General features: G+C 37.7%; 1 protein-coding gene across 2 annotated transcripts; it reads left to right on the top strand.

Moving 5' to 3' along the window:
* Window positions 1-1,892: 1,892 nt before the first annotated feature.
* Window positions 1,893-19,537, top strand: LOC121654783 (transmembrane protein 164). Of its 2 annotated transcripts, none has more exons than XM_042009066.1 (6): window positions 1,893-2,989; window positions 11,375-11,424; window positions 14,361-14,427; window positions 15,647-15,725; window positions 17,161-17,261; window positions 18,192-19,537. In XM_042009066.1, exons 1-6 carry the CDS (start codon window positions 2,552-2,554, stop codon window positions 18,396-18,398), a joined length of 942 nt encoding a protein of 313 aa, XP_041865000.1. In that variant the 5' UTR covers window positions 1,893-2,551; the 3' UTR covers window positions 18,399-19,537. The 2 variants fall into 2 exon arrangements, with proteins under 2 accessions (XP_041865000.1, XP_041865001.1); XM_042009067.1 differs by lacking the exon at window positions 1,893-2,989 and adding an exon at window positions 3,995-3,999.
* Window positions 19,538-20,011: the final 474 nt, after the last annotated feature.

Raw genomic sequence — 20,011 nt, 5'->3', positions numbered from 1 at the left:
GTGTTTGTTTGTTGTTTGTTGTTATACTGTGATAAAAGCACTTGAATTCCATTGCAACCAAAACAGTCATACTTTTAAATTGTTTTAACTTTTTCTCATGAGACATCTCAGAACGTTCTTATTAAATTATGTAGTTAAATTATCTCTGCTGTTAAACTGTCTTTATTAATGCAATAACTATGTGAGGCTAAAACTGATTACGCACAGGAGCTATGTCTCTCTGCACAAATCAAACCTTTATTTTGTGCTATTACTGCACAACTTGCCAAAGTTCAGACCATGATTACAGATTTTATGCTTTGAATCATTTAAACTGAGATGCTTGTACCTACTTTCCATGCGCTGAGTTCCACGTTGGCCCTAACCCTAACCCTAATGGAATTATGTTAGCTTTTGGTTATTTTAGAAACCAAGGGCTGGTCAATGATTTTAGGAGAAACATTAGTTGCATCTCAAAGCTTTTCTCGTCCCTGATTTTTACCCCCATGAGTCCATGTCTGTCCAGGCATGTCTCTCCATCTCCCACATGCATGCCTATGAAAGATGTTTGCAGAACTGAAATGCATTCCAGACTAATTAATGTGGAGAGTGAATGCATCATTACTGCCGCTCCACTAAGGGAAAGCAATGCCAATAAGGATGGAGGACATCCGCTTACAAATTAGTTCTCTATAGACTGTAATATTGGCAAGGTTACTATTTTGTATTTCACTTCAATCAGAAATTTGTTCCTTTGTACATAAAGTGATTCAAAAGAAGAAAAATAGTGTCCTATTGTCATCCAGATGAGACAATGCTCCTTTTCCTGTGCTGTAGTCCTCAACCATTATTGTCAGAAGATATGCACAGTATAATGTGATGATAATTAGTTCTTTTAATATCATGCTGAAAAGATTAAACATGGCTGAGTGATGTGTTTATTGGTAGCCATGGTGATGGTAACTTTCATGTGAAAAGATTAAGGGTATCCCACTGTTATTACAAGTTTTCATTATAGGGAAATTTTTATTTTGGTCAGAACCCCTGCCATGAATTGATAGTGGGTAGGGAGAAATATGTCTTTTTTCTTTGATAAAACAAAATTATGAACAATTCCTTCTTGGTTTTTCATCACTTAACAGCTAATGCCAAAAATATATACATTTCATAATTAACTTAATTAACTTAGAATGAATTCAAGATGAACATATATGAAGGTATATGTGTTTCAGCAGCACTACAAGGAATATTTTCATCCATCTTTAATTTTAGTTGGCAAAATGAAAATTTCTACCCATTTGAATTTTTGTTATTATTATACATCTTCTGTCTGAAAATGCAATATGTTAATCAGGGTCTGAACTTTTTTATTTATTGTGTAGCAGCAATTTAAATAAATATCAAATAAAAAAAAGTGTAAATGGATTCTGGCTGAATCATAAAAAGAACATTAAAGCCAAATATGGCTAGCAGTAAAATAAAGAATTTTTTTTTACCTACAATAGGTATAAAAATCCTAACTAAATGTACAATTATACAGTGTTTGGCAGTGAATACCTGTCTTTTTTTTTTCTCTCTTTTTCTAATCATATCGTGAGAAAAAAGACACGTAATCAAACTTAAAATTAAAATGTTGATTTATAGTTTTACATTGCTCCCACATTAATTAAATAAAGCTATTTTATTTAAGAAAACAAATCCTTACATCTGCTGAAAAAAATGAATATTTAAAAATTAAATAACACCTTTTTGTTCACTGACAATTTTATGTACTTTTCAAACGCAACATAAAAATGTTTGAAAATTTCCGGATTTCCCGAACGCACCATCATCAAGCGTCATATGGGGGCGGGAACTGCTGAAACAATTTTGCCCTCAGAATTGACTCTCAGACACTGTTAATCCAAAAACCCTGCGGTGAACAGGGCCAATTAACAATAATTATCAGAGTCGTAATGTATGTTGTACCGTCCAAAAGCTAGTCCAACGTGATTCTACAGTATGAATTAGCATCAGTATCCCACTTAAATAAGGCCGTACAAGTCTAAATTAATTAATTTTGGGGAAATTCAACTCAAAGGAGAGCTGACATTATTTAATTTCACTGTTGGTAGAGACCTTTCCCTTTGAGGTGGAGGAAGTCTGCGAGACCAAATTCGGGGAATCGGTACCTCTTCAGCTCAGCGCTTGGAAGCTAAGCTAGCAACCTATCTGGTGTCGGTGCTGTTGCTCCCACATGCTAACTCAACATCCAGCCATCTGCTTTCAAGCATGATGTGATTGTGAGCTAGTAACCAGCATGCACGACCTGACAGTAGTCTAACTATACCTGTTTGTCCGCTTGGTTTGCAAGTGCTTGGGAGATGTGAACGAAGAAAAAGGCGTGTTGCTACCAACATACACCAGCCACGGGTAGTCTTGACAACAGTCGCCCCCTTCGCTAGCTGAAGTTCCTCCTCCGTCTGCGGATGAGTTAGTTTGGCTATTTAGCTTGCTAAAATACACCCAAGCGGTGAATACATGCCCATTTCTCAACCACGAGGCGAGCTACGACAGGGAAATTTTGCAGTTCATGTTTCGCCAAGAAGTCGGTGTGGCGTCTTTTATTCCATCTTGTTCGTATCTTTTCCAACAAGAGAAGAGGAATATGTCCAGATACAACATTTACAGCCTGCTGGACTGGATCTATGGCGGAGTGGACCCGAAGTTTGAGGGCAACGGGGGGCCCGAGTGCGCTGCCTTTCTCGCACCCCAGCAGCGCATCAGTGAAAGTCTGGTCATCGTCCTCATCTCTCTGCTGGAAATTGGCGTGGCATTGAGAAAAATCAACCTTTCTAAAGAGCTCAGAGTGGTCGGGAAAGACTGCATAAGGGCAAAAGAGGATAGTCTGGGGAAGAACCTGTTGCTGGTTGCCCTTTGCATGACTTTTGGAGTTGAAGTTGGGTTCAAGTTCGCGACAAAAACCGTGATCTATCTGCTGAACCCCTGCCATGTCGTGACCATGATTCAGGTAAGCATGATCCTGCATGATAGTAGATCTGTGATGGATCTCTAGCGCGAATAAAACCCCATCGAATGAATATGAAGATGCATTAATAGTCATCTGCTTTTCCTTCAAATAGACGTACATTGCTGTAGGTTATTTGTTACACTTATACATTAGGTGGGCCACTATTTGCCGACATTTACCCATCTTTGGTAGCTATTGAGGAAACGCCACCATGGTTGGTATTTTACAACCAATGTTACATAACTACCTTGTGCTTCCTCTAGATGAACATCATCCTGGGACATGAAGGGAGATTTAGTGTCTGAAGCCCTTGAAGTGTGCAACATGAGCAGAGTGTCATAAATAATCACATGGGTTTAACCATATGATTATTTATGAGTGCAATAAACTTTATAAGTGACTTTTTTTTATTTGTAATGCATTTGTATGCTTGAATAATTAAATGTATATGCTAACTGCATGTTTTTCCTTCATACATCCTTGTTGTCTGACCTTCATGATACATGATGACATGTCACAGGTGATGGCAACAGGTCGTAACAGGCTGCACTGTAATGCTTCCATCATACCAATGACATACACAGGATTTGCAGGATCTGTGATGAAGAATTGATTGATGGTAGCATGTATGACAAACAAGGTGAGCTTAGTACACGAGGTGTTTTTTATCTTTGCAAAGACAGTGTGATTGGAGGAGGAAATTAAACTTCAATTTTACATTTGAAACTAGTTAACCATTTCAGGTGAAGCTGATGACTGTGGGGACTGGTTCCAAGTATAAATCTATTACATGTTATAAGAACAGCGGCCTGCTGGAGCTTGTCTGTTTCATATCAGAAAAATAAGTGAAGTATGATTGATGTAGTTCCTGCTTTGCTGAGGCTGATGTTTGTTGGCTCAACAGTGCATTGAGTGGGTATCTTCAATATGTTGGGTTTTTAACTGCTTTCAGATGGTGATTGCTCCACGGATTTTTGTGCGTGTTTGTCACTGATGATCCCATGATTCGGGTGTTGGATCTTGCGTATGGATGGGTGTGACTGGTGCATGTTAACTCCTGTCAAGTCTTATGAAAATCACAGCTCAAAACATCTTCAAATGTTTGCAAGAATCTCCCTTTAGGCTCCTCTGAGCTTTTCTGTCAATACATAGCAAGTATAGAATAACAGGCTTCATGAAACACTTGAAAGGTTGAGTAATTTAGTTTCCTGTTAAGTTTCCCATAATGCCAGGGGACATGACTGGTGTTGCCACAGCTGGCTGAGTTTAGTAAATCCTTTACAACCTACCTGCAACACAGCTAATATTGAACAGAACTGTAAAAAAATTTGTGTAGCCTTGATTAGAATATTTGTCAGTGGAAAAATAATGCAGCAGTTTCAGCTGTAGCATTCCCACACATACCAGAAACAGCACCGCAGACTAGATACAAGGTGATCTAGAGTCCCACAATGTGACTTCAGTGTCTGGTGAGAAATGAGTGGGTCCTTCAAACCTGGCAGCGTCAATGCCTGGTACATTTTCCCACCAGATAGCACAAGAGCAGTGACCACAAGACAGGCCCCCGCAGAGAGACGGCTGTACGATCATGTATTTCCACACAGATCCATTCCATATGCTGGTGCTCCATAAACAAACAAATCAAAAGCAGATAATGTACAGCTCGGATGTCATGTAAGTCAGTATAAAAATGGCAGTGTGACTGATTATGGGCACGATAAGAAGAAAGACAGACATACCATGTGAATTTCCTCCCCTATCTTTTCTGTTTTGTTTTGTTTTGTTTTTTTTCATAATCAGTCACGATGCACTACACAAAGATAATTTGAATGGGGCCTGCATTTAAAAAGGTTTCATTGTTGATCAAAGCCATTTTAATTAAACAGATTTTGCCCATGGAGATGAAAAACACGAAAGTCATACCTCCTGTTCTCTGTATCTGCCTTATCTTATCTTTGAAGCCGGGACTCATAGCTACAACTGTTATGGCTCTGAACCAGGATTCACTATGCTAAGCTAAAAGCCTGAGTTAGTCATTCCTGCTGAAATTCCTGCCCATTTAAAACAGATGGATGTCAGGAAGGATGACAATATTTCCACACACTGCAGAAAATAGCAAGAGAAGAAGGCTCTGGAATTTCTGCAGGAGCTCAGAGTAGATACAGATAGGATGATGGCTTATCAGTAAATTTAAGTACCTGTTAACAAGTCATATGCAACACATATGCCATTGCTCCACTGTTTGATGTATTCCCATTCACTGTATCAGCTGCAGCCATTACAAACAGCAGAACTGTTGACTCAGTGGTGCAGATAAGGCCGGGAGCCCCACACTTTATCACTTCAGTTGTAAAAAGGAAAGATAACTTATCAGCCACTGGCTTTGTCAATTTATAAATTGATTGTTCCATGTTAAAAAAAAAAAAAACTGTCAGCTTCAGTAAGACAATGATAATTTAAAAATATTTTTAGTATACACGTGGATTCTGTAGAGATTAACACACAGCTCAAGTTAGTTTTAAGTAAATATCTCTGTCAGTTCTTATTATCTAAATTTAGTTTCGTGAGTTAGTAATTATAATTTGATTAGTGTGTCTTTCAAAGGCTGCTGGTTTTGCCACTGCTTTTAAATAGATAATTTTTAAAAAAATTGCTTGGATGATTTATATTTTTTAAGCTTACCACAGGACTAAGCAAATCACCAACAGGAAACAAGAAGGATGGTGGCATTATTTTTTTCTGCCTGCTGCAATCCCAGATAAGATGACGTTACAACCATTAGCGTTAATTGTGTTTTTAATGCTCAACAATGACACGTTGCAGCATTGGAATCTGTGTTGCTCTTCACAGCTGCAGCCCTCTACGATTGTCGTACAATCTGCACACATCCCATTCGATGCTTATCTAACAGTGCAGCTTGCAGTGAACTTTTTAAGGGGTGAAACTGCTTTCAGTAGTACTTTATTGCACCTGCTCATTAAGCCTAAACATGTAGAAAAGCAAGATTTTTAATGCAGTTTACAGCTCATTTAACAGAGCTAACATTGTGCATTTTAGAAAAGGATCCATAGTGGAATGAGCTGAATAGAAATTGACAGATCATTCATTGGGGTTATTTGTATGAGAATAAATAATTTCCTAAGAGATTTTTGTCCAGGCCTAACTTTGAAGTGTCCCAACCCAATGTTCGCACTGACCTGATGCAGCATATTTAACATTTTTCTTACTATGAAAACATTTGTTTCTTTGAATACACATTAGGTCAGAAATAAGCCCAGTAGTTGCTTCATTTTAAACTTGCAGTTAATAAAAAAGTGTTTATAGAAATGCAAAACATAGAAATTTAGGAAAGTGTAGACACATTCCATCATATCTGTAGATATAGCATACGTCACATGTGATGTTGAGTCTCACATGCCGAGACTTCCTGAATTTCTGGAATGTTGCAGATGTTTCAACATGCTGGTGTATCCCTCATTCTCATTTTACAAGGACCTGCTTAGCGCTGTTGTTTCTTCTCACTTTTAAAGTAGTTTCCTCATCTCCATCATGACTCCTTCTTGTTTCCAGCAGTAACTGAAACTGATTTCCTGTAACTGCTATATTGTGCAATCCCTTTTGTAAAATGTTAATGGGATATTCAGTATTTTCATCATGATATATTTTCCATGGGATGATTTTCCAAAACTGTAACCTCATACGGCATTCAAACAGACCTCAGAATTAAGTGCTACAAGTTAGCAGCACTTAATTTTTAGATTAATTCACATTTAAATAAAAATGATGGAACAAATGGATCATATGATGCTGTAGCAATTAGAGTAGCCCTACATAACTAAAACGCTGAGCTTCTGACTTAATTTGATGGTACGGTGACATATATCATGTACATTTGCTGTTTCTTTCTTCCTTTCTTTTCTTTTCCTCCATTCATATTCTCATGCGTTTGCTGAATCAGCCCACTGCGCGCGTTTAAACGACAGGTATGTTGATATCCGCTTGCTAGCATGTGGCACGGTGCGTAAAGGGAAACTGCTGCAATTGCTGCATTTACACAAGCAAAAATTGTGTGCTTTCTCCGTCTCTGGGCAGCAACGGCTCCAGAAATGTACATAATAAATGTCACTGTGCCATCAAATGAGTCAGGAACGCAGAGTTTTAAGGTTGTAAAATGACATAGTGCAACTTTAACTGTTTTTAGGGTGAACTTCAGTGAAAAAAGCTTTGCCCTTATAAACTCAGAAGTGGATTTCACTTTGGTCCATCTCTCTAAATGAGACGGCTGGCATCCCACACAGGAACTAATCCTAGCTGCAGACTAAAGAGACCTTTTAAATTAGATTAACTTGACTTTGGCTGCTTTTTTTTGTAGCTTTAGCATTGTATCAGTTTATCCTAACCCATTCATAAAAATAATACAGGGTGGTGAAGTAAAAAAGTGTCACCAGAAACAAGGGCTTGAATTACAGGCAAGCAACCATCAGACCTGACTAATACCACTTATTGCATGAAATCTTTTTTTTTTATTATTATTATTTCTTTTGTACAGAGAAAGTGCAGTAAAGTGTCATTAACAGACATATCTGCTCACTTATGAGAAGTCCTGTTACAGTATAAAAACTTGGAGAGAAAATGTATAGAAACATTTATTGTTTAATTTCATCTGAGAATTTTCTGGTTGCTTCTTATTTTTATTAATGATATCTCATTTAATCAAGTCATTTTTATGACGTCAATGCTTTGCCACTTGCGTCTTCCAGCCTCTCCAAAGGTAACAAGCTTAATAGCTGTTACCACATTTAGACAGTTAGCCTCTGTTAGCAAGAGCAGCAGCAGTGTCATTCAGAATAAACCAACAACAGAGTACCTAAACCTCCTTTAAGCCTTAACAGTAGATTAACAAGTCCTTCCATGCCACATGCAGGTAAACTCCTGTTTCTTTTCCTGGAAAACACATTTTAGATTCATCATGCTGCTATGAAAACCCAAAGTTTAGTAACTCTGAGCTTTAAAACTGCTGGTATAGCTTCATCTTCTCTTAGATTCAGAATTATAAACAAGCCCCCCCCTAGCTTGTTAGGTTATGTAGGTAGCCTGTTAAGCCTTTTAAAGCCAAATAATAAACGGGAGGTTTACATTTTTTGTTTCTGTACTTCTTTTAACTGCAGTAGAAACTGGTCATTTTATCAGCTATTTAAAAACTCTTGTTGCAATGCATTGTTGCATTCAGAAATAAGGAATGGTAGATACGGCACAATGTGAAGCACATAAACAACTGATTGTGAGTTTCTATGCCATCATTGTTCAGTTGTTTATCCCCCATATATAATGTTTTCTTCATAATTGTTCTTTAAATATTTAAGCTAAAGACTTCAGGGCTCCATGTTAGAGGTTGTTGTGTAATTGGTTAGACATATGACATTAAACAAATAATTTAAATGACAAATTTTTGCTGCCAGTAATATCATCCTAAACATAGTAAACTGTGGTAGCAGAAAGTGTAGCATTCCACAGGGATGCGCAATTCAACTGACAACACTCATCAAAGTCACAGGGAAATTATTTGACTATCTTTTTAGACTAATAGAATAAACCAACCCTCCCAAAGAAAGTCCGATGTGCAGTTATTGGTCAGTTCCAGCATCTCATTGGATACAACTTTAATAAACACCCCAAATGTGGGATGAGTGAACAGCACCTATTGTTGTACAAGATGTAACCAGTTGTAATTGCTTTCATACATCAAACCAGCGACAGCAGGAACCCATGGTGTGATTCTTCACATCACTGCTATCTGGAGAAAAAAATAGCTTTTAAACACACTGTAGAAATGACCTCCATCCATTGAAATTCAATCTCTGCCTGCACAAGTGGACATAACTTTGCAATGTGGAGCAGGAATATCTAAATTCTTAAATAAGGCTAAATAAAAACAACCAGTTGTTAGCATGATGTATAAGGCCGTTAAAACGCCACTAACAACACCTACAAAAGCATGTTTTTGTCATTGCTCTGTTAATATGTATGTATATATATATATATATATATATATATATACACTTCAATGGTTGCTTGCCTGTTTCCATATGTCTTGCAGTGCTGACCCTAGAATGCAGAAAACAGTGCTTTTAAACAACCTGGTGTGAGACGACACATTTTCCAGTGGCACTAGAAAACAAACATTCGAGAACATCCTTGTTAAACAGGAGATGTTGTAAGCCTTTTCATTGTAGATCTTACCAAACATTCAATGAAGGAAATGGGCAATACTGCACCAGCAATCTAATCTGGATCAAAATTTGCTATTGTCAGCACTTAAGTTGCTAGTTTAGATGTAGTTTGCTTTATAGTGGAGGATTTTACAATCAGTCATATGCAGAAAGCAGAAGGAGGGGTGGAATTGCAGCCTGAAACAAGTGGCCAGTTTGCAGGCTTATCACAATAGTGTAAATCCGTTGAGTCAGACATACTGATAGCTGTAATCCATCTCAGGAATCTACACAGGCTGACCTCACCTATATGCTTTGGCAAGCAAATTGTACTTAAAAAAAAAGAAGTTGTTTTAATATCTATTTCCTCAGTGTTGAACGGGGAAATGTCTTCATAAGATTTAAGAGGTATCGAATGAAAAATGTATTATTGCAAATGTGTTGTAGGAGTGCAGAGATCAGTGGTAAGATTAATTCCAGACAACCCAAAACCAACAGGCAGTTTTCTAACAAAGCTCAGGTCCAGTGTTCTCTTGTAATTCTCCAGCTTTGTGGCAAACCAACATTTTGTGTCTGTCAGATGTTGTTTTTGGAGCAATCTATGTTTCAGTATCCACCCAATGGCTTAGTAATATATTGTAAGCCACAGAGTAGCACACAGTCATCACTCTAATTGGCCACTTTATAAGGTACACCTTGCTAATACTGGGTTGGACCCCCGTTACCTTTCAAACTGCCTTAACTCTTTGTGATACAGATTCAGAAAGGTGTTGGAAACATTCCTCTGATATTTTGGTGCATATTGACATAACGATACACAGCTGCCTCTGGAGTACAGAGTACATTATCATGTTCAAGAAACCAGTTGACCAGGTGTGAGTTTTTTTTGACACGGTGCATTATTGTGCTGGAAATAGCCATCAGAAGATGGTACACTGTGGTTGTCATGGAAATTCTTTCTAAACCGATGGTTGAGACATAAGTCCATAAAGCTCTAGTCGTCTTCTATGTCATCTATTATGTTGCAGCAAGGAAAACAGATTCAACAGAGTCCAAAAGTCTACAGAAGTTTTTTACAACTCATTCTTCTCCCCAGTGTTTTATCCAAAACAATCCCATGCCCAGCCAGTCCCTTTGGGGATAGGACACATCAACAATGCATGCATAAAAACCGTTCAGAGTGGTCTAAACTAACTTTCACCTGAATCTGACAGCAGCCTAAATTAACATTCAGCAACAGTCAGGCTGGGGTTTGCAGTCTTAACACAGCATCTTATGAACTACTGTCTATTTGGCACGTACGCATCTTACACTGCTTTCAGATAAAGTTTAACCTTAAGATTAATAAATCATTGCCTTACTATGAATATAAATGTATATAAATTATCAGAATGTTTCCCTAACATGGTCAGAAAGAGATAAACGTGGCCAATAACAATACTCGGGTAGTTTAAATTATGCACAATTAGTACAGGTGGTTTCAGGTGGTTCGGTCCGTTCGAGTGGAGTGTGAAAATTAACCAAATCAAATGAAGGTGTGACTTTTCTCGGCATTCCCCGACCAATCTGAGTCCCCCAGACGATCCCGGTGGGGAAAGTTGTATGTCCAGCATTGCTCTTCTTCTTGGTTGAAATGAGTGGTTATTTAAGTAGCTGTTGCTTTTCTCTGACATCAGTCAGACATTTTGGTTCAGACAACTGCTGCTCACTAGATATTTTCTCTTTTTCAGATGGTTCTCTTAACCCTAGAGATAGTCGTGCGTGAAAATCCCAGTAGATTAAATACTCATGCCACCAACAACCAAGTTAGATTCAGTCACTTAAATCCCCTTTCTTTACCATTCTGATGCTCAGTTTGAACTTCAGTGATCTTGACAATGTCTACACACCTAAATGCATTTAGTTGCTGCCATGTGATTGGCTAATTAGCTATTTGTGTTAACAAGTAACTTAACATTTGTATCTAATAAAGTAGTAGGTGATCAATTTATATGATTATTTCCTTCTTTCTTGTTTTATTGAAGTTCTGCTTGAGCTCATACAATAAAATCTATTAATACTTTTAATATAACAACCACTGTAAAGCTTTTTATGCATTCTGAAACATTCAAGCCAAGCCCTAGTGACTCTGTATAATGATGTGGTTTGCCATCTGTCTTTGTGGTTTCTTCAACAGATCTTCCTGCTGGCCTGCCCACCATGTAAAACAGCAATGGTTGTATTCAGGTGAGTGCCTGTAGCTCTGGCTGACGTCTGTATTTAAATTCAGTTAAACTGAACAATGTTGGCAGCTAAGATCTGAAGTTGTGCCAAGGTTTATAGGGGTAACTGTAAAATGGTTACAACAGTTTCTTGCATTATTAAGCCGCCCATTTTCACTACAAACGTGCCTGAAGAGCTTTTTGTCGCTAATGCAAACTTTGGATGTTCTTGAAGTGACTGGACAGATGGATTTAAATAGATTTTAAATTTCATATTGCAGCAGTTTTTGTTGACATTAATTGTAGTTACTCATAGGCTGCTGCAGAATAAACTGAGTTTTTGCAGAGATTTATTGGAACGGTTTTGCTTTCATTTACAAGTCCTCTGGTCAGGGAAGTTAATTATTCATGGGGCAGTTTAGCCAGCGGGAACACACCATGGGATTCACTCAGAAATAAATACCGACAGGGTCACTCTATGGCCCAAGGGAGTCACACAGAGAGCAACTGCAATGAGTGGTTAGGAGTTATAGCAAGTCAGTGTAACTGTGTCTTACCTGAAATAGAGATATGAAACACGGTCTGATGAATATCTCAGCTTAAAAGAAAAGGATAATGCATTCATTATTTTCTATTTCTTTTACATAAACCTTGCTCTAGTCTAGGTGGACCTGCAGAGCATTTCATGGAGTCCACCATGCATGTAAACACTGTTATGGGGATTATTTGTGGAGCTTTAGCTTTTGATTGACATCTCATATGAGCCTGTAGGAGCTCCGATGTCATGCCAAGAGGCTTTATAGGCAACAAGAATATTTGGAAAGTTCCTGCACATACTTGTAAAAAAACCCACATAGAATGTTAGGTTTTTTGGGTTGCTACATTAAATTTGGTGATTGTTTGTTTTCTCTTTCCCCCGTCATCGTTCACATTATAATTTAAACATGTCCGCCATCAGACAGTCTACAGTGTTAACAGTCTACAGCACTGAGAAGACTAACATGTGCAGACAAGGCGTGAAATCACAAGCAGCACGCTTTGTTTGCAGACATAAATATGGATGCTACACATTTTATCATGTTTATTAAATTCAAAGTTGTTGTGCAATTAGAGCCGATAAACTTATAATTATATTGTTTTGTCTATTGTTTACATGCGAAAATACTGCGTTCCGACGACGACGACAAAAATCCGACATGACTGTTCACACTGAGGTTGCTTTGAATCGGATATGTATCTGATTTAGGTCCGAATAGGAAAGTGGCCTGGGTCAGATTTATTTCAATCGTCTTTGTGCTGTTGAGATTGTTGTATAAAAAAAAAAGAAAAGAAAAAGAAAAATCAGACACATACCCTGCAGTGTGAACATAGCCAAAGAGAATGCCAAGGACAGGAATTCTAGGCATATTTTTTTCAAAACTGGAAGGAGTTAGGGCTAATTATATAATTTTTGTATATGATTATAGCGTGGACTGGTGAATCATACCAGTAAAACTGGGGAAAAAAACAGAGTAATGCAGTGTAATTGATAAGTCATGTATGTGGTACGTCATGTTATCTATTCAAGCCATGGAATTTTGGACCCAGAGAGAAGGTGACTTAGTGACTGCATCTCAGAGCATATGTTCATTTGATACTGTCACATGTGCCAAATTGTTTGACATTTCAGAACATTTTTTCACAGTTGATAAAGTAACTCTGTAAAAAATGCTTTTGAGATGGTTATTTAATAATTAACAATTTTTTCCACATTGTGAGAAGTAAGCAAAGCAAATACATCTTCAGCTATATATATATGTGTGTGTGTATATATATATATATATATATATATATATATATATATATATATATATATATATATATAGATGTATATGTATATGTGTGTATATATATATATATGTGTGTGTGTGTGTGTGTGTGTGTGTGTGTGCATATATAGCTGAAGATGTATTTGCTTTGCTTACTTCTCACAATGTGGGAAAAATAATTATATTTACACACACATCCAGAAGAGAGATATTTGAAGTTGCTGCTTCCTTTTTCTAAGCTGAATAAAGCTCTGATACGACAGACTCTTTGTAAGATATAGAAACATTTTAATGTCATTATTTAAAGATTGAAAAATGACTGCTAATGATCCACAAATGCGGTGAATTGGATTTTGAATGAAGCATAACTTTACTTAAAAAATTTAAATAAATTAAAAACAACCCCCCCACCCCCTCTCTCTCTCTTTCTCTTTCTCCCCCACCCTTGCCCGAGTGGCAGCTGGGCTTATTTGAAGCTACATTTCTACAGCTCTGCTGTTTTTCCAGTGACCTTAGCTGTCACAACAGTTATTTTGGCTCATATGACAAAAAGAGCAGCTTATGTGTCAAATTGTGAAGGTCCACACTTTGACACGTAAGCTTCTTGGCTTTGAGGCTAGGACTATTAAAATTGGTTGTGGTTAAAAGGTTGTTTTTTGATTTTTTGTTTTTTTTCTTGTGTTGTGGTGTGTAATAGTTAACTGGGCAGGCTTTACACGCTGGCTGCAGAATGTGGTGCACAGAGTGGTGCAGCTGTAAAATAATGCGTACTTGCCAAAGGCTGTAATATATCCAAGTTATAAGAATTGTGAAACCCAGATTTTTGCTTATTTTGTTTACTGCCTGCACACACCTGTATTGTTAGAGGCAATCAACACTCCCACAAGAACCCAAACCTGCCAGAGAATAACAGGCAGCTGTAACGGCATCAGGAGGGACTCTGATTGGTTTACACGCTCCTCCACCTGTTCCTCTCTGCTGTATCAGCACTAACTGAGCTAAGATAGTCTGTCAGCTGTGAGATGATGTATGAAATGTGGGAAAAATGGGTAAAAAGTCTCAGATATGAGAGATGATGTGGAGTGTTTGCTTATTTTTAGTTTAATTTCTAGTGTAATTGATAACGGCTTAATTTTCCCCTGCATGTTTTCAGGCTGCAGGTCCACATGTTGAATGGAGCATTACTGGCTTTGATGTTCCCTGTAGTCAACACCAGACTGGTAAGTAACCAGTAAAAGTATGATGGCATCAGCAGGTGCAAGCCTTTGTTCAGTATCAGAGCTAGATAAGACATGGATGCCTCCATTCATTCACTCATTTGTGTTTTAAACATGATTGCTACGAAAGAGAGGAAGCAATGTCATTTTGCATTTATGTGCTCAAAAGGTCTTTGTGGACTTAACAGACTTTTTGAAAAACTGATATTCATATAAAGAAGCACAACAGGGTTGTGAATCATTTAAATTCTATGTCTCTGTTTCAGTAGAAGTATATTAAAAGTCATTGGGCTGCTTAGTAGATGATTTGTAGACTTTATAACACCAAAATAGAACTTCTTGAATAAAGAAGAAGAGTCATGTTTGGAAAAAATATAACATTTCAATACAGTTTAAGAATCTAATGGGTTTCCCTTTTAATGCTGCTTATTTAAGGCAGGACTGGTGGCCAAAAATCGGAACAAAGTGGGTCATACAGTAAGATGACAATCATGAAACCCCATTTTATTTTGAAACTTCTGTTTCAGTAATAGAAATAAAGTTAATTATATCAGGTAATCAGACCCTTAACATAATGTATTAATTTTGTTTAGAAGTCACATTCAGACAGGTTTGAATAAATGGAAAGTTTTAATGCATGTAGATCAAATGCTGTGAACTTAGAACAATACCTTCTTTGTAAAGGAAAAGTATGCAGCCTAATCTGTAGTTCCCCATCAGATTCATCCCCATCAGATATTCATCTCAAATAAGGAAGTACGTTTGCACTGAACTTTTTTTTCCCCCTCTCATAGTGATATTATTTTTAGCTTTTCCTTTAACAATAATATTCTCACCGTGTGAGGCATCTTCATTACACACAGCCCGTCGACAAAGACTGAGCAGGTGATTAATAACAAATTCTCATAAGAGAAATAACTAGAAAAACAAAAAACATGTAGTTGTACATTAAGTGAGTTAAAGCAAAGGTACATATTTACAAAGACGGTTTTATGCACTTCCGTTTCATAAACACGGATGTTTGAACTTCTCGTGAACAAATAATCTATTTTAAGAAATAATTACACTGTTAATATTTACCACCAGTTGAGCAGCCAGTGTTTATTTTCTGTGCTTTCTTTGAGTTTTATCAGACATCTTTCTGTTTGCTTTGGCTCTCTGCCACATCGTCTTACCTGTCATATGCTGCTGAAAGGAATTAATTATTCCGTTTATTCCTCAGCTACCATTTGAGAAAGAGATCTACTACATCCAGCACTCCATGCTGTACTTGGTGCCTCTTTACCTTTTCAGGAAAGGAGGTAAGTGTTAACACAGTTTAAGTTATGGTTAGTTTGATCTGGCTACTTGATTGTCTTTGTCCCTTTATTCATGCAAAGGAGGAGAGGCAAGTTAACAAAGGATGCTAGGTGGTTACACACCCTCTTTCAGCTGATCAGTACTGAGTGTATTTCAAATTACAAATTTTGTCAATTATTGCAATAAATTATCTGGTAGGGCATTTTAAATATATCAGGGTCAGAAACGATGTACCATGAGCAGAACACCTAAATCTGAGTATAGTTGAGCCAATACATGTAGGAGTAATTCTTCCCCCAGCTGCATTATCTTTAAGTTTCGCACCTTTGAAAGCTAAGCCATTTCTCTGACTTATAAAAGTCTTATTTTGGGCTGACTAATAAAATCGTTTTTTATTCTGTAAGTTTCGTGTAAACATGCTGAATGAAATATCTTTCATAAACCACCAAAGCAAAGTTACAAAAAAACATTTCTTCGTTGAAGAATTCAGTTTTTGTTTGTAACGTTTGTGATACTGCAGGTAACTGAATTTTTTTGTGGTGGCTCAGGTCATTGTTGTGTTTACTCTCAACAGGAATAGAATAAACACTCTTAACTTCATGCATACAAGCCACCGAAAAGCAAATGGAAAAGCACTTGAACTGAGACGAGCCTTTCTATCAAAACAATAGATCCTGCTTCTCCTGTTGTCATAGTTACAGGATGCTGTTCATATAATAATCTCACGAGCTGCAGTGCAAAGATCATAAGGCTTCTCAAGTAAAAAATTTACAACTAACTAAACTTGCAGGTATGAGCAGCAGCACCTTGAGCTCTCCAACTACAGCGTTGTCCTGCTCTTATACCTGTATTCAGTGGATGGTAACTAAGTTTAACTACTGTCACAACATCCTTTTACCCACATATGAGAATATATTGCAATAAAACAGAATAAAGTGGGAATGCAAAGCATAAAAACATTAAAACTCATCACTCATTCACTGAGAGCAGACTGTAAAAAATAGCTGGTGGGTTTTGACAGTTTGAGACATTGGAGGCATTAATCAAAACTGAGGCCAGAATTGTTCATTAGTAATGTGATACTGGAAGCAGACAGGAGGAAATATTCATTTCACCATTCAGATTAATGCAATGACAGCAAGTGTGATGGTTTCTCCTGGAATTACTCTAGCAAATGCCATCAGTGAGTCAACAGGAAACACTGGTTTGACGCATACCCAGCTAATAGTTTTTCTGTGGTCACAATGTGTTCGCTTGAGTGACTTGTCACGCTCAAACACGTCAGCAGAGAAGTGGACTGAAAAATTGTTTGTGTCGTCCGTCCCCCCACCTTTGTATATTAAACAGGTGGCCAGACTTAGTATTTTTTAATACATTTTATATGTGTATTCTCTCTTCAGCTTGATATATTTTTTTTACAAGTAAATCTTTCTGCAGGTGTGTACAAGCCTGAGCCTCTGGTGGACATGTGGTGGGCTCTGCTCTCCACCGGCATCCTGTTCCTCTACCATTTCCTCTTCTTGCAGGTCCTTGGCCTGGTAAGATGGAGCCCTCTGCTGGGCAACTTGTGGTATTTTTAATATGCAAAGCACATGCTTGCTTTGCATATTTGCATTTCACTAGTTTAATTTCCATCTATTAATCTCAAAGCTTTATACTGTATCACAAACATAGCCACCATTATCCCCCTTATCAGGAATGTTTTTGTTATCCCCAAAAATAAAAAAAATAATTGTTAGTCAACTACTATTTTGTCAGTTTGAAAGGATCTGTACAGTTGAAACCTAGATGAATTTGTATCAAGAGCAAGGGCAGGAAAAGAATTTGGGAGGTAAAAGAAATTGCTCATGATCCAAAGAAAACTACATCATCACTCAAGCAGGGTGGAGGCAATATAATCAGCAGCACATGTGACACCCAGTTCACTGCTGAGGGGAAAAAAAGTCAGATGTTTTCTCTGCTCCATTTCAGTTACATTCGCCTAAGTCAGAATTTTCTCCACTTACTGAACACAGATCTATAAGTAGATCTAAAAGGATGCACCTTAATACTAAAAACTATAAATACTAGACATCACAATGTTTACATTTTCAAGATATTCCAAGGCTTTGGTGTCATTTCTTTTATTCGACCCTCTTAAGCTTCAAAGTCAATTAAACAATAAAAATGAAGAATTAAAAAGCTGAAAACCTGCAGCGATAGCCAGATGTGAATCGTTCAGGAGTTAAATGAGTTTCTGCAGTCAAATAATAAGTTATAGAGGATTTGTAGGCGAACTCATTTATTCCCTTCATTGGGAGTTTTTTGGAGCAGAAATCCAGAGGAAATGAATGATTCATAAAGATAAGCACAGTGAAGTCAACCATGACACGCTCCAAAACCTCATCTAAGTGGATAATGCTTTTCAGATTCCCATTAACATGAAATTAGGTCTCACGCCTTCTCAACCTGTCTCCATTCTCCTCCAGGCGACTGAGGTCAACCTGAACAACATGCTTTGTCCAGCAGTGTCTGATCCTTTTTATGGGCCTTGGTACCGGGTGTGGGCCACCGGTCACCAGACCCTGCTTACCCTCATTCACGGAAAGGTCCTCACACTCCTCTCTCAACACACCGGCACCGTTTACAGATACCTGCTGGACACACTCCGACTGCGCAGCAAGAAAGTAGACTGAATATCCACCAAGATGCACTCCAAGCGTCTCACTCTGAATGCCTGCTCTTACTATTGACTTTTTTTTTTTTTTGTTGTTGTTTTTTTTTATAAATATTTTAATGCATCTTTTAAGACTTAACCTCTGTTTTATGAAACAAAGGGAGTGTTTCAGGGCCAGTGAATCAATGTGTCATTCTTGTTGTGTCGTCGTTGGCTTGGATACATAATTGCATGCAGAAATGTAACCTGCATTTTAAAGCTGGAAGTTAGCGTTGTAGAGCTGGCCCATTTCCAGATGTTTCAGCAAATTAGCGTGAGATTTCTCCAGCTGCCTTTATGTGAGTGTAAACATTTGAGGACAGAAGATAGAAGTCACCCAAATGTCACTGCTGTTTCTGCAGTTGTTGCACTTTCAGTTCTTAATGTGGTAGTTGCGCTAAATTGTATGTTAGTGGGTAAAGCCGCCATTTTATTTGTCTAAAGTGTGCTTTGAAGCAGATTGCAAATGTGAGCTGTTGTTACTGCTTGTTTATAGCGCGAGGATGTGTATGGTCTCCTCAGTGTTGTCAAGACTGAAATAGAAACTTAATGGTGTTTCTTTGTTCCCACTTCACACCTGCCCAGGTAATGATGCGGTTTTGTAAGCGGTTTCTTTTGCCTCTCTGTCTCCAACCTATTCAGAGCATTCCAGTTATGATAATCAGGGGACATGCGGATGTATTACATGTTGCAACTCAGTGATGAATGTGGATTCATGAATCTCCACTGGGATGATATTACCTTTGCCAAGGGGTTTGCTTTTGTCTGTTATTTATTTCTTTTGTTGGACTATAGGAAGTTGTATCTAAGTGTTGCTTGCCAACATGGAATGGTTCTAGAGTAAATGTGTATCTGGGCTGCAACTGTGCAGCGTGCCACTTGAAAAGAACTTGTTGCTTGATCAGAGTTCATCTCTCAAAGCATTTTGAATTCACTCCAATACGGGTGACACTAGTCACACTCGAAGAAAAGCATTCAGTTATCTGCATGAAGTCAATAAAGGTCATTTATTTATTTTCCTTATGTAAAGCAAGTGTTAAGACTGTTAATGGAAAGGTTTCAGTCAAAGGTATATATCATTTCAAGTATGAGTATGTATTACTGTAGCATATTCTATATTTCACTATAAAGAAGGGAGAAGAGAAACTTTTGTATTGCCATCAGTTTCAGTATATGTGCTGTATTGACAATAAAAGGGATTTCAGCTGAAAAATGTTCTCATTGTGTTTTTTTGGGGGGTGTCCACTCTGGAAACTGTATGTTGTGAACATTTTGGAACTCCTCAGAATTTGAGGACATGTTTGTAAAACTCCTTCCACAGGAATAAGAGGGTAAGGTAAGGTGCTGCTAATCAAATTAATTTAACCCTTAATTCCCTGCTTTACGGTTTGATAGAGCAAATTCTTTCCTAATGCAGGACTACTTAATTTGGTTCTAGGGTGGCAAACCAGCAGGTTTTCCATGTATCCCTGCTCCAACACACCTGACTTGATAAATCATGCAGAACTTGACAGGCTATTAGATTTTATACATTTAATTTAGGTTTGTTGAAGCAGGAATACATTGAAAATCTGCTGAATTGCGACCCTCGTA

This window comes from Melanotaenia boesemani, chromosome 15, assembly GCF_017639745.1.
Source record: "Melanotaenia boesemani isolate fMelBoe1 chromosome 15, fMelBoe1.pri, whole genome shotgun sequence".
NCBI classification, from domain to species: Eukaryota; Metazoa; Chordata; class Actinopteri; order Atheriniformes; family Melanotaeniidae; genus Melanotaenia; species Melanotaenia boesemani.
Note: the sequence above shows the minus strand (reverse complement) of the source record. Positions and strands in the feature narration are given on the sequence as shown.

Coding starts and splice junctions, on each gene's coding strand:
- LOC121654783 (XM_042009066.1), top strand. CDS start 2,552: ATGTTTCGCCAAGAAGTCGGTGTGGCGTCTTTTATTCCATCTTGTTCG. Junction 11,425..14,360: donor ACAGCAATGGTTGTATTCAG/GTGAGTGCCTGT, acceptor GCATGTTTTCAG/GCTGCAGGTCCACATGTTGA. Junction 15,726..17,160: donor TTACCTTTTCAGGAAAGGAG/GTAAGTGTTAAC, acceptor ATCTTTCTGCAG/GTGTGTACAAGCCTGAGCCT.